The sequence below is a fragment of the Bos mutus genome, chromosome 9 (assembly GCF_027580195.1).
Source record: "Bos mutus isolate GX-2022 chromosome 9, NWIPB_WYAK_1.1, whole genome shotgun sequence".
NCBI classification, from domain to species: Eukaryota; Metazoa; Chordata; class Mammalia; order Artiodactyla; family Bovidae; genus Bos; species Bos mutus.
The window spans coordinates 67,582,413-67,609,663 of record NC_091625.1 but is presented as its reverse complement, the minus strand read 5'-3'; the positions used below and the strand labels follow the sequence as shown (position 1 = coordinate 67,609,663).

At 38.6% G+C, this 27,251-nt stretch overlaps 1 protein-coding gene across 1 annotated transcript in view; it reads right to left on the bottom strand.

The window, feature by feature from the left end:
• Window positions 1–27,251, bottom strand: part of LAMA2 (laminin subunit alpha 2) — a 707,066-nt gene that overhangs the window by 245,273 nt on the left and 434,542 nt on the right. Inside the window, exons 18-20 of the mRNA XM_070376649.1 lie at window positions 12,848–12,934; window positions 6,915–7,126; window positions 1,550–1,656 (exon numbers count right to left, since the gene is read on the bottom strand). Of these exons, the coding sequence (XP_070232750.1) occupies window positions 1,550–1,656; window positions 6,915–7,126; window positions 12,848–12,934 (406 nt within the window). The remainder of the gene's footprint in view (window positions 1–1,549; window positions 1,657–6,914; window positions 7,127–12,847; window positions 12,935–27,251) is intronic.

Here is a 27,251-nt window from a genome sequence, read left to right as displayed (position 1 = left end):
AGAAGACATGCTACCTTCTTTTGTGCATGTTGTAGATTTCCAGTGTGTGAAAATGTGTCTTGTGTTTGTTGTATACATGGACAAAATTATAATGTGGTAATGTAACAATCACTAGCTATGATGAAAGGTCAGTCAAAGGTCAGATCAGTGGGCTGGATTTTCTTAGGCAAGTCACTTTCTTTGTCAGATTTCCCTTCATTCATTTGTTTGTTCCCTTCATTTGCTCTAAAATGATGCCTGGGGTTCTTTCCCCTTTTAAGATGTTAGTTTGCTACAGACACATTTTTCTTTGTTTTCTACATATCAATGATCACTTGAAACTTTTGTGACCCTATGAACTTGAACGAGCTTTAAATAAACGTTATCAGTAGCTATTTTTTAAAGGCAAGACTTCAATCAGGAATTGCCAAGTTTTCGCATTTGCAATTCACACACTTAGCAACCATTATGTGGTAAATGGCACCAGGACAGGTCAGCAGCAGCACACGGAACACAGCATGCTGAGGCAAGAGCCATGCAGCACCTCTCGAATTACCGGAGCCGCAGGCCGATAGGCTCCCCGAGGGCATCCGCTGGAGCCGCTGGCGCCCCACCTCTGGGGAGACCCCAGCACCCACTGCGCTCTCTGTGGCTGTTCCTCCTGTCGGTGCACCTGCCTGCTGAGGTTGCATCGTTTCCCTACGAAGCCTGATTTACAGACACATCTTCCTGTAATATCACACCACGGTGTCACAGAGCCCATGGGACTGCATCCACAGGACACACAGATTCGCTTCTTTGGGTCCCACCACATAGTGGGCTTTAAAAGCCAATGGAAAAATAAAAACAAAAAAAGAGAGCATACATGTTATTCAAGCGATAGAGGCAAATAATATTTTTAAACCTCCTACAGAATGGCCAATTTGGCATCTGAGAAATGCTTGGTTCTGCTTAACAGTGTTTATCATGAGAAATTACCTATTTATGTGAAAGAAATAGTGCAAATCCATGTACTCTCATGGAGGAATCTCAAGGTGCTCGGCATACTGAAGGCAGGGTAACGTATCCAGGAAAAGAGAGCAACGTATTTTGATTTTTGTTTCATTTTAGCAAAATGGTATCCAAGAAATCCTTTGATTTGCTTCTATACTGAAAAATTTTGTTGAGCAGAATGCTCACTGGAACTTTAAATGATGGAACTAGAACAAAGTGCTTGATAAAAGCAAAGGGTATGACATTTTTTTCTCCTGCCAAAAACATAAAGGCAAAGGAAAGAGTATGTGACTCACCATGACAGGGATTAAATTTGTATGTGGTTTCAGAAACACCTAAATTAAATACTACATAAATTCACTACCAAGGAAATGTGTCAATAGGTTGAGGGTCAAATGCTAGTGTATGGCAAATGTTGTTCTATTTTCTTTTTAATTTCAATGATCACAGTAATTTTACATGTAGAATGAGATATTCTTGAACTTGTCTTTTAATATACTCGGGTATAGGTCATTTCTGAAAGCCAATGACAAGTTTGAAGGAAGAAGTAATTCACCGGTCAGCTCCAACTTCTTACCTTACACTCATCACACCGACGTCCCTGCACGTTAGGTTTGCATTCACACTGTCCCGTCTGAGCGTGGCAAACCTCAGAGAAGGAGCCGTTGGCATTACAGTGACAAGCTGCAAAGAGAGGAGAGATCTGTGGTTGGGAAATGTATTCTAATAGTCTTCAGAGGTTTATTAAATAATGGAACACTGGTCATAAAGTTTTAGCATAGAATGCTTTCTGATTGCTAAGTGTTCTTGTTCTGTTAGGCATTATATCATCTGATCTTTACAACAACTCTGTAAGCTGTAGAGATGAATTATGAAAGCAAAAGCACAGTTCCTGGCACATCATATGTTGTAAAAATATTATTGTCACCATTATTATTCCAGTTGTAAGAATGAAGACACTGAAATTCAAAGTCAGACAAGGCCACACGATTAGTAAGTGAATTAGCAGATTTCAGGTAAAATGTTCTTTCCATCACTCCTCCAGCTGTTTTGCCTCTTCACAGATGCATTTGGGGTAACACAGAAAATACTATAATCTCCATATAAGTAATACTGACTCTAGAGCATACTGACTCTAGAGCTGACATAATTTTGAGAAATTATCAAAATTAATACCATCCATGGAATAATATTAATGCTACCATTAATGAAGCAACATTATCATTTCCAAATGATTATTTACTATATGCCAGTTTTTATGTTAATTTCAAAATATGAGCTTAAGATGAAACATTAAATAAACGTATAAATCTGAAAAATATTTAAGATTAGAAAAGTATATAAGTCATAAGAAATAAAGTAGACATGTATCCAAAGAGGAGATCAAAGTGACAAACAGGCCATGAAAAGATGTTCAGCATCCTAATCATTAGGGAATTGTAAGTCAAAACCACAATGAGCTACCTTACATCTGTTAAAATGGCTGCCATCAAGAAGACAAGAGACAGTAAGTGCTGGTGAGAATGTGGTGAAAAAGGGAGCCCTTATACATCACTGGTGGGAACGTAAATGGGTCCGACCACTATGGAAAAAAATACAGATGTTCCTCAAAAAACTAAAAGTAGAACTACTATACACATTCCAGTGATCTCATTTCAGGATATATACATAAAGGAAATGTAAACAGTATTTTGAACGGACATATGCCCTTTCATGTTTATTGCAACATTATTCACAATAGCCAAGACATGGAAACAACCCAAATGCTCATCAATAGATAAGTGGATAAAAAGATGTGGTGTACACACAATGGAGGGGTTCCCAGGTGGCTCAGTGGTAAAGAATGCACCAGTTAATTCAGGAGAGACAGGAGACATAGGTATAATCCCTAAGTCAGGAAGATCCCCTGGAGAAGGAAATGGCAATCCACTTTAGTAGTCTAGCCTAGAAAAAATCTCATGGACACAGGAACCTGGTGGGCTATAGTTAAAAAGAGTCATGTGTGCGTGTACACACACACACACAGGAATATTATTCAGCCATGAAAAAGGAGGCTATCCTGCTATTTGGATAAGCCTTGAGCATATTAGTCTAAGTAAGATAAATCAGAAAGAGAAAGGTAAGTATTACGTGATATCACTTATATATGGAATCTGAATAAGTCAAACTCATAAAAACAGTGTGAAATGATGGTTACCATTGGATGGGGGGCTGGAGGAGTAAAATTGATGTTAAGGGTACAAACTTGCAGCAAGTAGTAAATAAGAGATAGTGATCTAATGCACAGCTATAATGAACATAGATAAAAATATTGTACTATAATTATGTAACAGGGTAAATATTGCTACAATGGCAACCACATTACAATGTATAAATTTATCAAAAACATTGTACACCTTAAATTTACAAAAACATATTGAATAAAATGTATATAAGACAAAATTTTTTCAAAAGTGTTAGCAGTATAGCATTATAACTTTTAAAAAGCACATTTGTTTTACAACTTATATACTATCTCCAACAATAGAAAATGTATTTGATTTCAGTAATCTTTTATCATTTTCTGTTATGAAGCTGTCTGACATTATTCTGAAACATATAATAAATCAGTCTATAAATTAAGAGACTTTTTCACAAACAGAATGGCAATTAATGGTTCACTCTGTACTCTGCAAGTGTATTTTTAACAGTACATATAATTGCACTGATACCAGAATAAAAATGTGAGTGGGAGATGACACAGGCATATAGATTATTCATAGATAGTTTTGGTAAATTTTGTACAATATTTCTTATCTCTGAATACTTCAATTTGAGTACAACTTATAAATACATTATAAATAGCTACTCCATCAGCCTATGCTATTTTTCTATTCCTCTGACTGGAGGTGCTACTTAGTTTTACTGCTTTCTTAAAAATTGCTTGATTATTCTTCCAGTAGCTTGGCCTTCAGTGTCTGCTAACCTGATTCTAGTTGGGTGGTCATTAAAAAACTGTCCCCAGCCAGTTATCTTCCTCAGGTGGTAGCCTAAGGATAGTCTATGGCTTCCCTGGTGGTTCAGATGGTACAGAATTGGCCTGAAATGCAGGAGACCTCGGTTCAATCACTGGGCTTGAAAGATCCTCTGGGGGAGGGCACGGCAACGCATTCCAGTATTCATGCCTGGAGAATCCCCATGGACAGAGGAGCCAGGTGGGCTACAGTCCATGGGGTCATAAAGAGTCGGACATGACTGGGTAACTAAGCACAGCATGGTGTATAGCTGGCATGTAAGAAGAGCCTGAAGGATATATTTTCTTTAAATATCCATTTAATTTGACTACTAGAATTATTATAGAAAGAAAGAAAAATGAAGTTGCTCAGTTGTGTTCAACTCTACGACTCCATGGACTACAGTCCCCCAGGCTCCTCTGTCCATGGGGATTCTCTAGGCAAGAATACTGGAGTGGGTTGCCATACCCTCCTCCAGGGGATCTTCCTGACCCAAGGATCAAACTCAGGTCTCCTGAATTGCAGGCAGATTCTTTACTATCTGAGATACCAGAGTAATCCTGAGAATTATTATATATACTTCTAATTTCTTTACATGTTTTATATATATATATATCAATTTAAAAAATAAATATCATAATTTAAAAGTCACTTTTTTTATTAGAGTGGGGAACACAATGATTAAATTTACTATAAAGTCATTTAAAAATAAAGCAATAAAGCTGGTGCTCTGGGACAACCTAGAGGGATAGGGTGGGAGGGGGTTCAGGATGGGGGGACACATGTATACCTATGGCCAATTCATGTTGATGAATAGCAAAAACCACCACATACTGTAAAGTAATTATCCTCCAATTAAAATACTTTAAAAAAAAAAAGAAATGAAGAATTTTAGTGCAATTTTAAAATAAAACGTATGACACAAACAATATATGTAAATTTAAAGGGCAAATTGGAAGAGATGTACTTTTTATGAACAGATCCAGGGGCAACTAAAATAATAGTTTATTATGAATTTTATTTTTGTAAAGGTTTACTAATTATGCATAGAGGAGCTATTATTTCTATGAAACGTCATAAAATAGATAATAAATAAGTTTCTGATATTTTTATATGCCGCTGCTGCTGGTAAATTGCTTCAGTCGTGTCCAACTCTGTGCGACCCATAGACAGCAGCCCACCAGGCTCCCCCGTTCCCGGGATTCTCCAGGCAAGAACACTGGAGTGGGTTGCCATTTCCTTCTCCAATGCATGAAAGTGAAAAGTGAAAAGTGAAAGTCGCTCAATCTAAAGAGCATTAAGAACATAATCATGTCTATACTTCATGGCAAGTGATAAAAAAATTGGTGACAATTCAAAAATGCTTTTATACTATATTCTTCTCTGTGTTCTTAAGACTTCATGCTGCAGATTCTGAATTCACCACAATAAAGAGTGGAACTGTCTCTTCTACTCTGTAGAAGAGGTTATTGGAAGATAGAAAATGAGGTCATTCAGTGAATAACACAGCTCTAGAATTGGTGAGCCATAAATATTCAAAATTACTGTCAGCATCTCTACAAAGGAGCCAACAGGTAAGAATACCCTAGGCAGCTCACTAGACAGTTTCATGTGTTAGATCCTTTAATTCCCATAGAAAATTAAAATGCTGTATGTAAATGAGGAAACTGAATCTCAGTGAGCTCAAATGTCTTGCCCAGAGTCACACTGGTAGAAAGTACAGATCCTAGATGATATGCTTGAACTGGAGAGTTTCTTGAGTGCCTAATGATTTTATACAGATGCCATAAACCCAGTGTTTAAAGGTGCTTCTGAGCCTGTTGGGAGTTTTGCTGAAAAAACTTGACAATTTACAGGTAATATTAATAGCTGTTGACTATTGCAGAGACTGGTTTGTTTTTGATTCAACAAATTGTCATGTTTAAATGACAAAACGTTGGCCCTCATCTTCCAAACCTGTGAGGAGAGAGACACATTTCTTCTTGAAGTGGGGGACTTAGCAGGTCATTGGTATTTATAGCAAAGATACTAACAGGCACAACATTGCCAGTGATTTCTGTAAAGTTACAGGTCCTGGGACCTAACTCAATGGCTAGAAGAATCCCTTCTTATATAATGAAGTCAGCAGAAGTGAATTGTTAAGCTGGTATCATAACCTGCTCTTCCTGAGGATTATCACAGTAGGTGAAGTCGATTATGGCAGTGTCCAGCTCTGAGCTGGTCTAACAAGGATGCTCCGTCTGTTTGACTCTCCACAATGAGATCTCTCTCGCATGTTACCACTAATATTCTATGCAATACCAAATAACATAGTTGAGAAATTCAAGACAAGGGTAGGAATGTACTGACTAATATGAATAAAGTCCTACAATAGCTATTCTGTGGAAGTAAAATACAGAAATGGCATTCTATGAGTAGTCTTAAGCTGATGGTTAATCATTCAACAATTACAAATGCTGGTGTGTAAGAACACTGGCAGTATATTTCACCTATTGTGAAACAGAAGAATGTAAAGTTTACATATGAAAGCATAACAGATTAAAACCTACTGACAGATACTAATGAAATAATATGGGCAGATCAATGTATTTCAAGAAAGTGATTAGAATTGAGATCAACAATAAGGATAAATAGGGCCTAATTTTCAAATTCTTCTTTCCTGTCATAGACAAAAATTTACTTAAAAGTCTTTATCCCATGTGTAAACAGAAATATGTGTATCATTTGAAAAACAATGATACTTCAATAATGCAGCAATTTTGAGAGGATTTAATCTATTAGTACAAAGGAAATGTATTAGAATATTCAGACTCTGTGTATAGGCTGGATATCTATCTTACATGTATTACAGGTAATTTCCTACTCTCCAATCCCCACTTAAGAACTCATCAGCTACTTTGAGGAGCAATGCATCAATTCTGTCAGGGGCATCAATAGTTCACGACTTACGCTGACAGTTCTTTGCATCAACCGCGTCTCCAAAATATCCATCAGCACAGAGCTCACAGTACCGGCCTGTTGTACCTGGCTTACATATCAGACAGGAGCCAGACAAGCTGTCACAGCTGCCAGGAATGGAGAAGTCAAGGTTGTCATTGCATTGGCATGGCTGACACGATCCTCCAGGTACAGAAGGTTGTCCAAAATAGCCTTCCGCACACCTAAGGTGAAAAATTTCATCAGTGAGTATTTGGGAGGAACCTATGAAACCCACTGGGGGCAATGTTTATGTATTTATTTTATTCTATTTCTCTCCCAGGATGTTTTCCCTTTAAGTGCTCCTTTTTTTCAAATGCAAGATGATTAAAAGAATGTTTTCTCTGTTACTGCAGTGTAGATACAAGACAAAATCCTGCCAGCTTCACTAGTAATTAGATTTCAGCCAGAGGGGGAAAAAAAAAACACCTTGTCACTGGAACTGAAGATGAGACCAAAGCATAATAAGAGATCTGCTGTTGGCATTCCAGAGGGATCCAGGTCCACGTTGGAAAGCCTTTGTAGTACAACACATCATATGTATCTACTCCAATTGGTTGTTTTCTGTACAAATATGTAAGGTTCACATTTTTTTTGTTGTTGTTGCAGCAAGAGCTTGTTATGAGGAAGTAGGCTCACAAGGAAGTACAGTAGTAAGAATTCAGAATGTATTAAGTAGAAAATCAAAAGAGCCTCATTATTTGTGTGGGGCTATATCTCTGCATAGGCTTTTATATATTTGCATATACATACAGAAACAGATTTCCATTGAAGAGTCTTTACCAAGGAGAAGCAGGCATGCTGCATATTACAGTAAAATGCCATAACGTGAGGCTTAATCGTCCCCACATCTCTCATTAGCAAACTCTAGTTCTTTTTTTTTTAAGGACTAAATACTACTTTACATATTTATTGGAAAAATAAAAATTCATTTATTTAGGAGGCGTGGGAGAGATTGTTTTAAATTTTGTATCAGATTTCCCTTTAACCATGTGTTCTGTTTTAAAATGTTACTTAATGTTACAGATGCACAGATACACCTTTATAGGAAGCACTTATTTGTAATCTACTCTGTCTTCTCTTTCAGTTACATTTGCTCATGCTGCATATTAAGCTTTACTTGCCAAAGGAGACATGAAACAGTGCATCTGAACTTTTATGGTCAAGCTACTAGCTCTGTTATCTGTGCCATCTTAGCAAAACAGAAAGTCCTTTACAGCAAGGGTCAGAATTGAAGGGGAATAAAAACAATGTGGGAGAATATATTTCAATAATACTGTGTTTCAATAATACTGTGTTTATGCTCACTTACAGATATAAAAGTCACTGTGTAGAGAAAAATCCTCTCTACTATAGAAACAGGAATGGTTTAAATCCAGGATATCATATAAGAACACTTTAATAATATGATTGTGGGAGAAAGTTATTAATTTTATAAGTAAGATACATTGATAATTCAAAGTGTTCTAGAAAATTTACAGGTGCCATAAGCCTGTAGAAGATTTATCATAATTTTAATAAGATTACTAGTTTTAACAAAACATTTTATGAATTGTGAAAGTCATGATACAAATATTGCTTGGAAGAATACTGCCACCTCCAAATACAATTGCTTATTAATTCTCTATTGTAAAATATGAACTAATATTTCAGTGCATAAAATCCACCCCCCCAATCCCTTAAGGAGTGGTATTCAGTAAAGATAACAAGAAAATCCTTTTAAATTTTAACCCAATTCTTCTTGCCTTACTTGATATTCAGAGCTCATGATCACATCCACATATATTCACATCTCATTTTGTTTATCATTAAGAGAGTGACTTTGCTCCACTAGAATAGCAATATACAATGATCATTATCACAGACAACAAAACCCCATTATTTTCAGCTCACTTTTCTGACTTGCTGCCCTCAGGAGAGATGGCATTATATAACAAGATCTAGAAATTTTTTTAAACAGACACCAATTAATCAGTCTGAAATTCTCCCACAACAATAATTTTAAAAACCAACTCAATCCACAAGAAAATAACTACAATTAAATAGAATCACTGGAGGAACATCTGTCTTTTTGTTGTAGGACATGTAAGGAGACTTACTGAATATACATGATACATCATTTCATATGCCACTTCACTGAAAATGAGCATTCAGATTTTATTACGCGCGCGTGTGTGTGTGTGCATGTTTATACATGGAATAGTATTCTTAAGAGATTTACAGAAATGTTTCAACAGAAATTAAAAAGTAGAGCCAGTGTCATCAGCATTTAGCTCACTTTTTTTTTCCTCTATGATCTCTTTAATTCCTCTTGATGCTCTGACAGTCATCTTTTTTTGACCATCAAAACACTGTCTCCTTGATTTTCTGTATTTTCTCCTCTTGTCCAGGCCATAAAAGCCTAGAATCTCAGCAAAGTGCCATGATGAATACCCGGTTCCTTCACCCCTGGTTCTCTTCTTTTACTTTTGTTTAAAACATTCCCTAGTCAGAGGAAGGCAGTAATATCTCAAAGAATGAGTGCTCTGACCCCAAGCAAAAGTTTCTGAAAACTGTAACCAGTGCCTTACATGTGACAGACTATCTGTTCACATTTTGTCATATTTTGCTTTGCCATCCTCTTGGTCACGAGTTTTCTCCATTCCCTCAATTCAAGCAGCAAGGCCACCTGGGCTACGTGACTGAGTAAAGGGTTCTGACAGGAAGGAAAGCAGGAATATCGGAATCTTCTGGACTTGGGTTTTAAAAATCACCATTTCTATGAATGTGGCAACTCTTTCTGCAATGCATGCCCAAACAGGAAAGGGATGGAGTTAGAAAGGCAAATGGAGGAGAAATGATGAGAGCGGAAATGTTGGTAGGTCCCAGTGTACAAAGTAAACAGCAGTATGTGTCCTGTGCTCCCACAAATGATAGGAAAGTAGTGGAGAGAGTTACTGGACCTGGGGGGAGAGGTAATCAGGTGGACAGTAAACAGAAAGGTCAGCAGAAATGCGCTTAGATGAATTACTCAGGACAGACTGACCCCACTATATGTCCATTGCCCAAAATCCAGTCTCTCTATCTCTCTCTCTCTCACACACACACACACACTCTCAGGCATTCAAGCCTCTTGGTACTAAGTAAGCTTGTTAGACTGGTTCTAACCAAAGCTAGAGGTGGAAAGTAGGAGAGAAGAGAAAAAAACGTTAAAACAAATTTTAAAAATTTGAACATAAGTGACATATAACATTGGGTTTAAGTTTAAAGGATACTTGACTAAGATTATATGTCCAAGCTCTCACAGCTCTTCATATAAAGAATTTGATCTCAAAGTAGAAATTAAACTGAGATAAAAATATAAAGTTATAATTCCCATCTATCTGAGCTATAGTCTGAGATACATTCTAGCTATATAATAAAACTAGGGGATTTATGGTCACCCAAGATTAGAAAATGCTGAGTTAAACTAACTGAAGAGATGTTTTTCACTCCAGGACTGGTCAGAACTTTTGACAAGCTAATAGATGCTTCCCAGACTTCCATGATCATAGAACTCTATTCCAAGAACATCTATAGCTTTTGAAACACAGCTTCAGTTTTTCAAGCTGATTTTGTGTAAATGATGTGCATAACTGATTACTCTAATCACTCCCAGAATAGTTTTGATTACAAAATTTTCAGTGCAACCCACATCTCTTTCCTTCCCTGACCCTTATTCTCTCTCACATCTACTTCAGCTGGCACATCTGCCAAAATGTTTCTAATTGTTTGGATCCCCCAGATGGCTCAGAGCTAAAGAATCCACCTGTCAATACAGGAGAATCAGGAGATAGAGGTTTGATCCCTAAGTCCCCTGGGTCAGGAAGATCCCCTGGAGTAGGAATTGGCAACCCACTCTAGTATCCTTGCCGGAAAAATTCCACAGACAGAGGAGCCTGGTGCACTACAGTCCATGGGTCAGAAAGAGTCGGATACGACTGAGCACGCAATGCACACAAATGTACTTTTTGGCTCATACAGAGGAATGATAGACTAAACATTCCTGGAAGCCCTGATCCAGATTTTGGCTAGAAAAATATAATATCACATATTTCATATAATAATAGTTTAAGATTATATTTGAAAAACTTGAGTTAGAGGCAAGATATGCCATATGATAAGCTGCCTATGCATGTTTCTACCTTCTTTTGAATCAAATTAATAGACTTTAGAAAGGAAACCATACTTTCTTTCAAGCATCTCTTTCCTAGGTGAATTTTATTATTCAGACTAGAATGTTCTCCAGAATACAATCAACTATTCTCACTCACATTAAAAATGTGAGCTGCTTGAGGGCAAGGATGGTAGGGTACATCTGCTTATAACCTGTGTTTAGTTTAGCCCTGTGCTCAGCACATAATAGCTGATAAACAAATGTTTATTAAATAAAATGTAGGAGTTTAAATTGTAGGTGGCTCAGAAACCACTGTCTAACATGTAGAAAATACATATTATGGAGCAGAGCGGTACAAATACATCAGAGACTAAGCTCACCTAGATTGGTGGATTAAATGGCCTTGTATGACAGCACAGCTGTCATTTTCCAGTTGCTAAAAAAAAAAAAAAAAAAAAGTTGCCTGTAGTGAGCCAGAGTGGTTAGGCATTTGATGTAAATCTGTCCAGGCAATGGTATGCTCTGCTATTACAGTAAGTAATATGCATGTGCTGCTGCTGGTAAGTCGCTTTAGTCGTGTCCGACTCTGTGCGACCCCATAGACGGCAGCCCACCAGGCTTCCCCGTCCCTGGGATTCTCCAGGCAAGAACACTGGAGTGGGTTGCCATGCATGTGCCCTCCTTTAAATAAAAAAAATAAGCACAATCAAAGACTTTCAGTTTCTCAATTAAAATTGAATCCTCTTTATTTCAGCTCTGTTCCTCCATTACAAATTTACAAATGCTGCCGTACTCACAAACAGTACTTGTTGCTGCTCAGAGCTGTCATTGGCACTTTGTCCACAGACTGCTAGCTGCTGGCTGAATTCTCTCTGGGTGATTGGCCCTTGCTTCATTAACTTTATGCAGTCTGGTTGAAACAGACCTGATGGCTGCCAAGAGGACAGGAAAGGATAGGCAGAAACAGCCTTCTGCGGTGTTCACCTTGGTGATGCTGGGTGAAAGCAGGTCATTTCCTCTACCCCTCCCTCTAGTTCCAACCCTGCCTAATCTCTAGCAATGGCAGCAAAAGGGACTGTTTTCAATGCTACAACCAGAGAGTTGTGTTGGTCAACAATATCATGGGAGAAATTTGTTCCATTTTCAGTAAACCTGAAATACGGAAGAAACTTTTCCTTGGAAAGATTTTAGGAGAAAAAATAATCACTCAAGTTACAGAAAATAATATCCTGGATCCAATGCAAAACAATCTAGTAAAATCAACAGGAATTAAAATATTGACTTAGAAACAATTAGATGGGCATATAAATCATGGTAATAATTACATTTGGTTTCAATTTTCAAATATATTTAAGGTGAATTATGGATCACTTGCTGAACTATGAACTACACACTTAAGCTACATTTTAAGGACAAAAAGCTAATTATGAAAAATAAATGTTGCCAATGTAGACAGCAAGATAAATCTTAAAGTGCATGACTTTCCACTTGAGCAATACTTTCTAGAAAGATTGCAGGTTAATGCTTAACCTTTAAGATTAAAACATTAATCAAACATTCTCTGAGTGAATGGAGATTTATGGAGCAATTTCTAGAGAATAAATAAACTATAAGAATATAATGCATTTGTTTGACAAGTGTGGTAAGAAACTTTATTTCAACTCACCAAGTGTGGTGGCCTTTCTGGGGCAGTGCAAAAGATGATGATGCCTGTGGTTTTATAACTCCCAAGGTGGAAATCACAGTGAAAGACAGTTGAGTACATGCTTACCTCTCACAGCGTTGTCCTGAGTACCCAACAGGGCATTCATCACAGATCAAGCCAAGACTTCGGTCCATATGGCATGTCGGGCTAAAGCTATGTTGATGCCATTGGAGAACAACAGGGACAAGGAAGAAACACATACACAAAGTCATTAGTAGAATATTTTCATTTCTCTTCTTTCAATATTGCTGTGACAAAAGGGTACGGGGTAGTCATTCTTATCTCACAGATGGAGATTAGGGTCTGGGAAGTCAAGGGTGAAATGATACGCCTATTTCTTCAGATGTGAATACAGTCCAGTGGAAAAGTGTCCCTGTAACATGTTAGTAATTGATATTTGAGTGTTCTGTGTCCCCAAACATCAGGAACAAAAACATCAGGATCCTACAGCTGCTCTTGAGGGATTCCTCAGGCCTGCCAGCGTGAGGCACTCCGCCCATGACAAAGGTCATGAGGAAGGAGGCTCGACATACACAAAGGCAGGATCGAGCCTCAGGAGTCTCCCTGGAAATCCTCGAGCATCTACCCCCATAACCAGAGCCTGCCTACTTTACTACTTTGTGCTCTTACCTACAACTCTGACTTTACGGGGGGCTGTCCCCCACCACCTCTTTCAGAGAAGGAGTTAACTTAGAGCTCCAGTTAATAATAATTCCTGGGCGTGACAGGAGTGTTTTAACCTACAAACTCCTCTGAAGTTTCTCTAGCCTGCCTGACAGGCTTGTCCGGCCACATGTGATTGCTCACAGCCTCCCAACTGTGAGAGGCATGAGATGCTTTAAACCTTCTAAAAACAGGTTTTTTAGAGAAGTTAGAAAACTATTAGTATAAGTATAATGGGCTGATTAGAAATTGTATTGGTGAAGGGTTTTTCATTTGTTGAGCCAATGTTTGTTGCTAAGTCTCCACATCCCCTGCCCTTACACACATTAATGAATATATAGAAGAAATAAGTATTAACCTTTGATACTAATCACGTTAGACCTTAGGCTAAGTAAATTCTTTCCTTAATTAAAACCCACTACACCCTCACCCTATAGGAATGTAACTTTATCTGGTACCTTCAGAAGGTGGAATCTTTTTTAAGAATAATCACCCCTGGAGAAATAAGTGTCCTGGTTGACTGACCGCTGTCACAAGGAGAGGGTCATAAATTGTCAGCAGGCCCCCTGGCCAGAAGATGATGTAACACCCCTAAGACCTCTGTATACATTTGTATGAAGCACCTGACTTTGATAAAAGTCAGGACTGCTGACCCCACGTGGCTTTTGCATAACATCTCAGTGTATAAAAGTAGATCATGGAAAATAAAGAATTGGGATCAGTTTCTCGAAATACTGGTCTGCCCATGTCACACTCTCTGTTTAAACTCTGGCTGAGTCTCCATCTGGAGCACGGAACCCACCAAGCTTACTAATTTTGCCTGGGCTTCTAAGATCCAACCGGGGAGGCCTCAGTGTCTCCTCTCCTTTGGGAGAACAGAAGGACACCTGCGGCGTATGTAAGTGGTGCAAACTTCTTGTCTTGAAGTTTTACTGGTCTCCTGTGTAAACCAAGCTACTCAGCCTCTTTTCTCCACTGAATTTTCCTACTGAGCTATCCTCATTCTATTACTCTTTACATCTCTAATTAATATCTAATTGAAGCTATTGTATCCTGATCCTCGCCGACGCCGTCCCCGCTTCGAACTCCCTGGATCAGCTGGTGCTGGACCTCGGCAAGGCCTGGCAAAACATAGTCTTACATGTTTTCTCTCCAGCCAAATCCTGATGAATTTGAAGCAACCCAAAGGAACCTGTTATAGATTTTGGAAAACTCAGAATGTGGTCATGGAAGCAGTGATAGTGGTGGTGGTGGTGGTGATGGGGTTCCTCTGCCCAGTACTGCTGTCATGGGTGGCTGGGTGCGTGCGTGCATGTGTGTTCAGGCCACTGCCCATGTGTACTCATGGGTCAGCTGTTTACACAGATGGAACTCTTGGAAAAGCTTTCAGATAAGATCAAGCATATTCTGCCTAAATTTCTAACAAATCCAAACAAACTAGAACCATGTTGCCATTTCATATTTCTGCTATGTTCCAAAGTTTGCCTCTCTGCATGTATTTCTATTTGGGGTCTGAAATAACAGAGTTGAATACCAAGTCAGGAATCAGCAGTGTGATTATGTGCTAGCTTTAGCCTTCACCAACATGCTCAACTCTGGCCATATTTCTTTGTCTTGTGATACCTTTCATGCATAGACCCTTACCCCGAGAGTGACACAATGGCTCTCTGAAGAGCCATCAACTGTTTTGAATTCTGTGAGTTCTGCTACTTAACCATTTTAAAAGGATATGCCCCCAATTAATCTTTCTCCCATCATGCTTTCCCTAAGTAGATTTATTTTCTATTATATATGACAGGACAATTCAGTATAATCTTGCTTGATGGTTAAATGAATTAAAGAAAGAACAACAAATTTAACTGCAAGTCTTGAATTCATTTTACTCTTGACAGTTTCATGACTTTGAAATACTTTCTTAACTTTTGTGCAGGTCAGATCACGGGTACTATTTTTTAATATTATCCCTGTGGCTTAACTCATGGTAGTCCTGTAAAGATTTAATAATTTCTTTATTTTTAATTGAACTATACTTGATTTAAAATATTGTTTTAATTTTGGGTATACAGCAAAATGACTCAGTTCTATGTATATATCTTTCAGATTATTCTCTATTATAGGTTATAAGAAGATATTGAAGAGTTCCCTGTGTTATACAGTAAGTCCTTGTTGCCTATCTATTTTATGTATAGTAGTTTGTGTCCGTTAATCCCATATTACTAACTTATCCCTCCCCTACTCACTTTCCCTTTCGGTAACCATAAATTTGTTTTTTACATCTGTGAGTCTATTTTTATTCTATATATACATTCACTTGTATTATTTTTTTGGATTCCACATGTAAGTGATATAATACTTGTCTTTCTTTCTCTGACTTACTTCATTTAGTATGATATTCTCTAGGTCTATCTATGGTGCTGAAAATGGCAGTATTTCATTCTTTTTGTAGCTGAGAAATATATATATATATATACACACACACACATATACACACATGCACCGTGTGTGTGAGTATGCATGCTCAATTGTGTTCGACTCTTTGTAACCGTAAGGACTGCAGTCTGTCAGGCTTCTCTGTTTATGGAATTTTCCGGGCAAGAACACTGGAAAAGGTTGCTATTTCCTACTCCAGGGGATCTTCCCAACCCAGAGATTGAACCCATGTCTCCTGCATTGTCAGGCGGATTCTTTACCACTGAGCCACCTGGGAAGCCCATCTTCTTAAACCAATTGTCTGTTGATGTGTACTTGGGTCATTTCTATGTCTTGGCTGTTGCAAATAGTGCTGCTATAACATTAGGGTACGTGTATCTTTTCAGATTAAGAGTTTTTGTTTTTTTCTGGATATATGTCCAAGAGTAGAATTGCTGGACCACATGGTAGCTCTATTTTCAGTTTTTTAAGGAACCTCCATGCTATTTTCTGTAGTGGATGCACCAATTTAGATTCCCACCAGCAGTGTAAGAAGATTCCCCCTTTTCTCTAAACCTTCTCCAGCATTTATTATTTGTAGACTTTTTGATGATAGTCATTCCGACCAGTGTGAAGCAATAATTCACTGTGGTTTTACTTTTCATTTCTCTAATAATTAGCAATGAACATCTTTTCAGGTGCCTACTGGTCACCTGTATGTCTTCTTCAGAGAAATGTCTATTTAGACCTGCCCATTTTTTGATTGGGTTATTTTTAAAGATTTAATAATTCTTACTTGTTGATAGTAGCAAGCTATTAGAACCAAGTAGTTTTATCATTAAAACAAAACAAAACCCCACAGAAGTATCATCACAGATGCAGAAAATAAACTTCTGATTACCACGGTGTAAGGGAGGGGGGATAAATTGGAACATTAGGGTTACATATACATACTGCTGTATATAAATTCTACAACATGGATCTATGTGTGCTCAGCTGTGTCCGACTCTTTGTGGGTCCATGAACTATAGCCTGCCAGGCTCCTCTGTCCGTGGAATTTTCCAGGCAAGACTACTGGAATGGATTGCCATGCCCTCCTCCAGAGGATCTTCCCAAACCAGGGATAGAACCCATATTTCTTGCATCCCTTGCATCAGCAGGTGGATTCTTTACCACTAGAGCCACCTGGGAACAAGAACCTACTGTATAGCACAGGGAATTCTATTCAGTACTCTGTAAAGGCCTACATGGGAAATAAATCTTTAAAAAAAGAGTGGATATATTAATATGCATAACTGATTCACTTTGCTGTACACCCAAAACCAACACAACAGTATAAATCAACCACAGCCCAATAAAAATTAGTATTTTTTTTTCAATTCAGTGAAGCATTTTACATGAATCTGTTGAGGTAAATGGGGAAAATTCTGGTCCGATACATATTGAGTATACAAATCTTACTCAAATTAAAGATGTCACATTAAGGTGGCTACTACAAGCAGAAGAACAAGCCATCCTCAGCCTGCGATCTATGAGAAGAGACCCATCTTTCAGAGTGTAGCCTGTGGGAGCACACCAAGGGGAGCACACCAAGGGTGGTTTTCTTGGCAAGAGTATGACTGCATTGAAGAGAAGAGGCACATGTAAAAATGGAAAGAAACATTTTTTTAAATTTCTCACTCCATGATTTACTATTGTTTTCAGACATAAAAGGAAGACTGGATTTTGACAAACCTCTAGAATGCATGTATGCCTTCTTTTAAAATTGGCATTATTTAATCGCCTTATCATCTACAGAGAAAGTAATTCTTAACTAAAAAAAACCCCTAGGGTCCCCACCCATGTGGGACTATGATGACTGAAAGGAAACCACGCTCTCCTGTCCAAAGATGGTGAAGGAATAGGACAGGGAGACCACTTTCTCCCCACAAATTCATCAAAAGAGCATTTGAATGCCGAGCAACTTCCACAACACAACTCCTGAATGCTGGCGGAGGACACCAGGCAACCAGAAAGGAAGCCCATTCTGTTTGAAAGGATGTAGGACAAAATATAAAGACAAACAGAGAGACAAAAGAGTTATAGACTGAGACCCGTCCTCAGGAGGGAGTCATGAAAGGAAGAGAAGTTTCCAAACAGTAGGAAACCCTCTCACAGGAGGGTCTGAGGGGGTTTTTGGAATCTCAGAGAGCAACATAACCAAGAGAAAACAAACAAACAAAAAAACACACACAGAATATGCTCCTAACCACAACTGCCAGCAAAGTAGCTCAGAAGCTCGTATCCGCCACCAGCAAGCGGGGGCTGGATGAGGAGGGGTGGGCTGTGTAATCGATGCTTAGGGTAAGGACTGGGTCTGAATGCCCTGAGGACAATCTGAGGGAACTAATGTGAGACAGCAACTCAAATTGTGAGATCACCAGAGAGAGAGAAAAAAGAGATCTTTCCCGAAAAAGGCTCTAAGGTGCAGCCTGGCCTGCTCACAGAACAAAGGAGTGCGTGAATACCAAAAGAGAGCTAGCCAGCACTGTACAGGCCTCTCCCAGAGGCAGAGAGGTAGGTGTGTGACAGCCAGAGCCAGAAGGCAAGGGGCAATCTTGGCTCCAGAGACCGGCATCCTCCACCAAACTGTGAGCAGGCTCCCAGTTGCTAACCACATCTTCCTGGGATCCTGGACAGTTGCCATTTCCCAGGAAGGTCACAGCCTGAGATCAACTCCTCAGAGGAGACACACAGCACACCTGAGACGGTGCCTTCATGGCACTCCTGGGAAACTGAGCAACTGGGGCCAGGGAGGTGATTAAGATGCACAGCCCACTTGGGACAGTGCACTCGCCAAGCGCCTGGTCACCTGAGCTGCTCAGACCTGGGAAGGGCATAAAACACACACTCAGCTGAGTCTATGCCCTTGCGGAGGACCTGAGAACCTGAGCATCTTAGACCTGGGTAATGTATGAAATGCAGGGTTCACTTTGGACAGTGCCCCTGCAGAACATTCTGGAGCCTGAGCAGTGTAGACCCAGGAAGAACACACCACCTTGAGCTGGGGCAAACCCAGTGTGGTCTATATACTGTGAGCACTCCCTACACACACCAGCGATATTTATTTGCAGGGTCCATCCCTCACCACAACACAACTGAACAAGTGAGCCTAAATAAATGACCACATTTGCCCCCTGTGTCAGGGTGGAAATTAGACACTGAAGAGACTTGCAAACAGAGGAAGCCAAAATAAACGAAGAGGGAACCGCTCTGGAAGTTACAGGCGCAACAGATTAACACCCTGTAGTTAACATTGACTAAGCATTGGAGGGGGCCTATAGACCTTGAGAACAAGTGAAAGGTGGAACAAGGAACTATCTGAAACTGAATTGACCCCACACTGCCCACAAAAGCTCCAGAGAAATTCCTAGATATATTTTTACTATTATCACTTTAAAATTTTTCTTATAATTTAAGTTCATTATCATTCCTTTAATTTTTATTTTTATAACCTATTACCTTGCAAAAAGACCCTATTTTAAAGCAAATTTCATATATATATTTTTCATAATTTTTGTGATTTTGTTTTATATTTTTAATATTTTTTTTTTTTTTTTTGAGAGTATAACTTCTATTCTAGATTTTTAATCTTTGTTTTTGGTATTTGTTATCAATTTTGTACCTTTAAGAATCTAATCTTCAGTATCCATTTTCACTTAGGGGTGTGATTACTGGCTTGATTGCTCTCTCCCCTTTTGACTCTCCCTTTTCTCTCCCAGGTCACCTCTGTCTCCTCCCTCCCTCTTCTCTTCTCTACTTAACTCTGTGAATCTATCTCTCTGGGTGTTCTGGGCTGTGGGGAACACTTAGGAAACTGATTACTGGCTAGATTAGTCTCTCCTGTTTTGACTCACCCTCTGTTCCTCCTGGTCACCTCCATCTCCGTCCTCCCTCTTCTCTTTCTATGTAACTCTGTGAATCTCTCTGGGTGTTCCAGACTGTGGAAAGCCCTTAGGAAATCGATTACTGGCTAGATGGCTCTCTCCCCTTTTGACTTCCCCTCTTCTCCTGGTCACTTCTGTCTCCCTCCTCACTCTTCTCTTCTCCATGTAATTCTGTGAACATCTCTGGGTGTCCCTCGCTGTGGAGAATTGTTTCACCATTAACCTAGATGTTTTATGATTTGTGCTGTATGGATGGAGAAGTCTTGAGGCTACTGTAAGAATAAGACCAAAAGCCAGAGGCAGGAGGCTTAACTCCAGAACTTGAGAACATCAGAGAACTCCCAGTTCCAGGTAACATTAATAAGACATGAGCTCAACCAAAGGCCTCCATACCTACACTGAAACCAAGCTCCATCCAAGAACCAACAAAATCCAGAGCAAGACCACCATGCTAATTCTCCAGCAAAGCAGGAACACAGCCCTGAGCATTAAAAGACAGGCTTTCCAAAGCCATGCCAAACCCATAGACACCCCAAAACTCACTACTGGACACTTCACTGCACTTCTTAAAGAAGAGATCTAGCTCCACCCACCAGAATACAAACGCAAGCTCCCCTAACCAAGAAACCTTGACAACCACTAGTCCAACCCCACCCACAGGGAGCAAGCCCCACAATAAAGAGGAACCAAGAACTTTCAGAGCACCGAAGAATTGATGCTTTTGAACTGTGGTGTTGGAGAAGACTCTTGAGAGTCCCTTGGACTGCAAGGAGATCCAACCAGTCCATTCTGAAGGAGATCAGCCCTGGGATTTCTTTGGAAGGAATGATGCTAAAGCTGAAACTCCAGTACTTTGGCCACCTCATGCAAAGAGTTGACTCATTGGAAAAGACTCTGATGCTAGGAGGGATTGGGGGCGGGAGGAGAAGGGGACGACAGAGGATGAGATGGCTGGATGGCATCATTGACTCAATGGACGTGAGTCTGAGTGAACTCTGGGAGTTGGTGATGGACAGGGAGGCTTGGCATGCTGCAATTCATGGGGGTCGCAAAGAGTTGGACACGACTGAGCGACTGAACTGAACTGAACTGAACTGAAGAACTTTCAGCCTACAGAGAGGGCACTCCAAACACAGCAATCTAAACAAAAGGAAAAGGCAGAGAAATATTTAGCAGGTGAAGGAACATGATAAATGCCCAGTAAACCAAACAAAAGAGGAGGAGACAGGGAGTCTTGCTGAAAAAGAATTCAAAATAATGATAGTACAGATGATCCAAAATCTTGAAAACAAAATGGAGTTACAGATAAATAGACTAGAGACAGGGATTGAGAAGATGCAAGAAATGTTTAACAAGGACCTTGAAGAAATAAAGAAGGGTCAATCAATAATTAATAATGTAATAACTGAGATCAAAAGCACCCTGGAGGGAATAAACAGTAGAATAACTGAGGCAGAAGAGAGGATAAGTGAGGTGGAAGATAGAATGTTAGAAACAAAGGAAGCAGAGGGGGAAAAAGAAAAAAGAATTAAAAGAAATGAAAACAACCTCAGAGACCTCTGGGACAATGTTAAATACCCCAACGTTCAAATAATAGGAGTCCCAGAAGAAGAAGACAAAAAGAAAGGGGAGGAGAAAATACTTGAGGAGATAATAATTGAATACTTTCCTAAAATGAGGAAGGAAATAGCCACCCAAGTCCAAGAAACCCAGAGAGTCCCAAACAGGGTAAAGCCAAGTCAAAACACCCCAAGACACATATTAATCAAACCAACAAATATCAAACACAAAGAGCAAATATGAAAAGCACCAGGGGAAAAGCAACAAATTATACACAAGGGGATCCCCATAAGGATAACAGTGATCTTTCAATAGAAACTCTTCAGGCCAGAAGGGAATGGCAAGACATACTTAAAGTGATAAAAGAGAAAAACCTACAACCCAGATTACTGTACTTAAGGATCTCATTCAGATATGAAGGAGAAATCAAAAGCTTTATAGACAAGCAAAAGTTGAGAGAATTCAGCACCACCAAACCAGCTCTTCAACACAGATCTTCTCTAGACAGGAAACACAGAAAAAGTTTATAAACTCAAAACTAAAACAACAAAGCATATGGCAATGTGTTCATACTTACCAATAATTACCTTAAATGTAAATGGGTTTAATGCCCCAACCAAAAGACAAAGACTGGCTGAATGTATACAAAAACAAGACCCCTATATATGCTGTCTACAGGAGACCCACCTCAAACCTAGGGACACATACAGAGTGAAAGTGAAGGGCTGGAAAAAGATATTTCATGCACATGGAGACCAAAAGACAGCAGGGGTAGCAATACTCACATCAGATAAAATAGACTTTGAAATAAAGACCATGAAAAGAGACAAAGAAGGACATACCTATGAAAAGATCAATGAAACAGAAAATTAGCAAGGGTACACAAGCTTTAAATGAAACAATGGACCAGTTAGACCTAATTGATAGCTATAGGACATTTCATCCCAAAACAACAATTTTACCTTTTTCTCAAGTACACACGGAACATTCTCCAGGATAGATCACATCCTGGACCATAAATCTAGCCTTGGTAAATTAAAAAAGGTTGAAATCATTTCAAGTATTTTTTTGATCACAATGCAGTAAGATTAGATGTCAACTACAGGAAAAAAAAAACTATTAAAAATACAAACAGATGGAGGCTAAGCAACATGCTTCTGAATAACCAACAAATCATGGAAGAAATCAAAAAGTAAATAAAAATATACATAGAAATAAATGAAAATGAAAACACGACAACCAAAAACCTATGGGATTCAGTAAAAGCAGTTCTAAGAGGAAGGTTCATAGCAATACAAGCTTACCTCAAGAAAACAAGAGAAAAATAAAATGAATGACCTAACTTTACACCTAAAGCAACTAGAAAAAGAAGAAATAAAGAAACCCAGGGTTAGTACAAGGAAAGAAATAATGAAAATTAGAGCAGAAATAAATGAAAAGGAAACAAAGGAGACTATAGCAAGAATCAAGAAAACTAAAAGCTGGTTCTTTGAGAAGATAAATAAAACAGACAAACCATTAGCCAGAGTCATCATAAAATAAAGGGAGAAGAATCAAATCAACAAAATTAGAAATGAAAATGGAGAAATCACAAAAGAACACAGAAATACAAAGGATCATAAGAGACTACTATCAGCAACTATATGCCAATAAAATAGACAACTTGGAAGAAATGGACAAATTCTTAGAAAAGCATAGTCTTCCAAAATGGAACCAGGAAGAATTTAAAATTTTAAAAGACCCATCGCAAGCATGGAAATAGAAACTGGAAACAAAAATCTTCCAACAAACAAAGCCGAGGACCAGATGGCTTCACAGGTGAATTCTACTAAAAATTTAGAGAAGAGCTAAAACCAATCCTGGAGAAGGCAATGGCAACCTACTCCAGTACTCTTGCCTGGAAAATTCCATGGACAGAGGAGCCTGGTAGGCTGCAGTCCATGAGGTCACTAGGAGTCGGACACGATTGAGCGACTTCACTTTCGCTTTTCACTTTCATGCATTGGAGAAGGAAATGGCAACCCACTCCAGTATTCTTGCCTGGAGGATCCCAGGTATGGGGGAGCCTGGTGGGCTGCCATCTCTGGGGTCGCACAGAGTTGGACATGACTGAAGCAACTTAGCAGCAGCAGCAGCAGCAACACCAATCCTACTCAAACTCTTTCAGAAAACTGCAGAGGAAGGTAAACTCCCAAACTCATTCTATGAGGCCGCCATCACCCTAATACCAAAACCTGACAAAGATGCCACAAAAAAAGGAAACTACAGGCCAATACCACTAATGAACAGAGATGCAAAAATCCTCAACAAAATTCTAGCAAACAGAATCCAACAACATATTAAAAAGATCATACATCACGACCAAGTGGGCTTTATCCCAGGGATACAAAGATTCTTCAATATTTGCAAATTAATCAGTGTGATACACCACATTAACAAATTGAAAGATAAAACCCATATGATTATCTCAATAGATGCCTTTGACAAAATTATGATAAAAACTTTCCATAAAGCAGGTATAGAAGGAATATACCTCAACATATTAAAAGCCATATATGATAAACCCACAGCAAACATTATTCTCAATGGCAAAAAATTGAAAGCATTTCCCCTAAAGTCAGGAACAAGACAAGGATGCCCACTCTCACTACTACTATTCACATAGTTTTGGAAGTTTTAGCCACAGCAATCAGAGAAAATAAAGAAATAAAAGAAATCCAAGTTGGAAAAGAAGTAAAACTCTCACTGTTTGCAGATGACATGATCCTCTACATAGAAAACCCTAAAGACAACACCAGAAAATTACTAAAGCTCATCAATGAATATAGTAAAGTTTCAGGATATAAAATTAATACACAGAAATCCCATGCATTTCCATACACTAAGAATGAGAAAACAGAAAGAGAAATGAAGGAAACAATCCCATTCACCATTGCAATGCAAAGAATAAAATACTTAGGAATAAATCTACCTAAAGAAACAAAAGACCTATATATAGAAAACTATAAAACACTGATGAAAGAAATCAAAGATGACACAAATTGATGGAGAAATATACCATGTTCACAGATTGGAAGAATCAATATAGTGAAAATGATATACTACCGAAAGCAATTTATAGATTCAATGCAATCCCTATCAAGCTACCAATGGTATTTTTCAGAGAACTAGAACAGATAATTTCACAATTTGTATGGAAATACAAAAAAAACCTCAAACAGCCAAGCAATCTTGAGAAAGAAAAATGGAACTAGAGGAATCAACCTGCTTGACCTCAGAGTATACTGCAAAGCTACAGTCATCAAGACAGTATGGTACTGGCACAAAGACAGAAATACAGGTCAATGGATCAAAATAGAAAGCCCAGAGATAAATCCATGCACCTATGGACACCTTATCTTTGATAAAGGAGGCAAAAATATACAATGGAGAAAAGACAATCTCTTTAACAAGTGACGCTGGGAAAATGGTCAACCACCTGTAAAAGAATGAAACTAGAACACTAACACCATACACAAAAAATAAATTCAAAATGGATTAAAAGTCTAAATATAAGACCAGAAACTATAATACACCTAGAGGAAAACATTGGCAGTACACTCTCTGACATGAATCACAGCATGATCCTCTATGACCCACCTCCCAGAGTAATGGAAATAGAAGCTAAAATAAACAAATGGGCTTAATTAAAAGAATTAATCTCAAAAATATACAAGCAGCTCCTGCAGCTCAATACCAGAAAAATAAACGACTGAATCAAAAAAATGGGCCAAAGAACTAAATAGACATTTCTCCAAAGAAGACATACAGATGGCTAACAAACACACGAAAAGATGTTCAGAATCACTCATTATCAGAGAAACGCAAATCGAAACCACAATGAGGTACCATCTCACATGAGTCAGAATGGCTGCTATCAAAAAGTCTAGAAACAATAAATGCTGGAGAGCGTGTGGAGAAAAGGGAACCCTTTTACACTGTTGGTGGGAATGCAAACTAGTATAGCCAGTATGGTGAACAGTGTAGAGATTCCTTTAAAAACTGGAAACAGAACTGCCATACAACCCAGCAATCACACTGCTGGGCATACACACTGAGGGAACCAGAAATGAAAGAGACATGTGTATCCCAATGTTCATTGCAGCACTGTTTACAATAGCTAGGACATGGAAACAACCTAGCTGTCCATTGACAGATGAATGGGTAAGAAAATTGTGGTACATACACACAATGAAATATTACTCAGCTATTAAAAAGAAAGCATTTGAATCAGTTCTAACAAGGTAGATGAAACTGGAGCCTATTATACACAGTGAAGTAAGGCAGAAAGAAAAACACCAATACAGTATATTAAGGCATATATATATGGAATTCCAGTTGAGCTATTTCAAATCCTGAAAGATGATGCTGTGAAAGTGCTCCACTCAATATGCCAGCAAATTTGGAAAACTCAGCAGTGGCCACAGGACTGGAAAAGGTCAGTTTTCATTCCAATCCCAAAGAAAGGCAATGCCAAAGAATGCTCAAACTACCTCACAATTGTACTCATCTCACACCCTAGTAAAGTAATGCTCAAAATTCTCCAAGCCAGGCTTCAGCAATACGTGAACTGTGAACTTCCAGATATTCAAGCTTGTTTTAGAAAAGGCAGAGGAACCAGAGGCCAAATTGCCAACATCCGCTGGATCATGGAAAAAGCAAGAGAGTTCCAGAAAAACATCTATTTCTGCTTTATTGACTATGCCAAAGCCTTTGACTGTGTGGATCACAATAATCTGTGGAAAATTCTGAAAGAGATGGGAATACCAGACCACCTGACCTGCCTCCTGAGAAACTTGTATGCAGGTCAGGAAGCAACAGACTGGTTAGAATGACAGAAGTAATGTAAAATGCACTCACTGACAAAAAACAATGCTTTTTCAGAAAAAATTAAATAAAAATATATCAGACTTGACTAGCTCTTTACATTTTTAGCAAGCTTTTATGAATAATTCTATCAAATTTTCACAAAATCCTATGAGTTGGTTGGTGGGCATAATTTTTCTTGTCCCAAGTCATATGCTAATTTCCAGGAGAATTTAGCACGGAATCCAAAACTTTTTTTCTAACTTGATGTTCTCTTTTCCCTATCTGTTGCTGTTTAGTGACAAGGCCGTGTCCGTCTGACTCTTTGTGACCCCATGGACAGCAGCATGCCAGGCTTCCCTGTCCTTCACACCTTCTTAATTCAGAATTAAGTAAATTTAAACTTTGACTGAAGTGACTTAGCACACAAACTTCTAGTGGTGTAACTACTTGACACAATGAGTCTAAATAAAAGCTCCTCATAAAATATGTTTGTATTTGTGCTTCAATACCCTTTAAACAATGTAAACAGGTTCATTCCCTTGCTGCTGCAACTGTAGTTATAACTATGGAGAAGATGGTATTCAGCCACAAACATAAAATTAGAATAAGAAATAAACATTTACATCAAGAAATGTCTATAGAATTTGGATTGGCAAATGCAGCAACTTGACACTGATTTTGGCAAATATGTGAAACTAACTGTTCTATGAAAGAAAGAGGTAACTGGAAGATCTTTGCTAACTTCAAGAAATTCCAAGATTATGTCATCTAACTGTAATTGGCCAGCTTCACACCAGCAGAGGCACTGTTCTGCTTCCTGGCTTAGTCACTCCACAGAAGACACAAGTGATTAAGAATAGCAGGCATTTTTCACAAACAGGGAGCAAGAGAAGCTATTGCCAGAATAAATAGTAAGGATCTACACAAAGAAGTAGTCTTTTTAAATGACTGAATGTAGATTTTTATATTTATGTTGATCCATTTATAAGTTAAGTGTATATATGTACATATAAATTAATATGTATGTGAACATATGTGTGTATTTACATATGTCAAGGTACAAA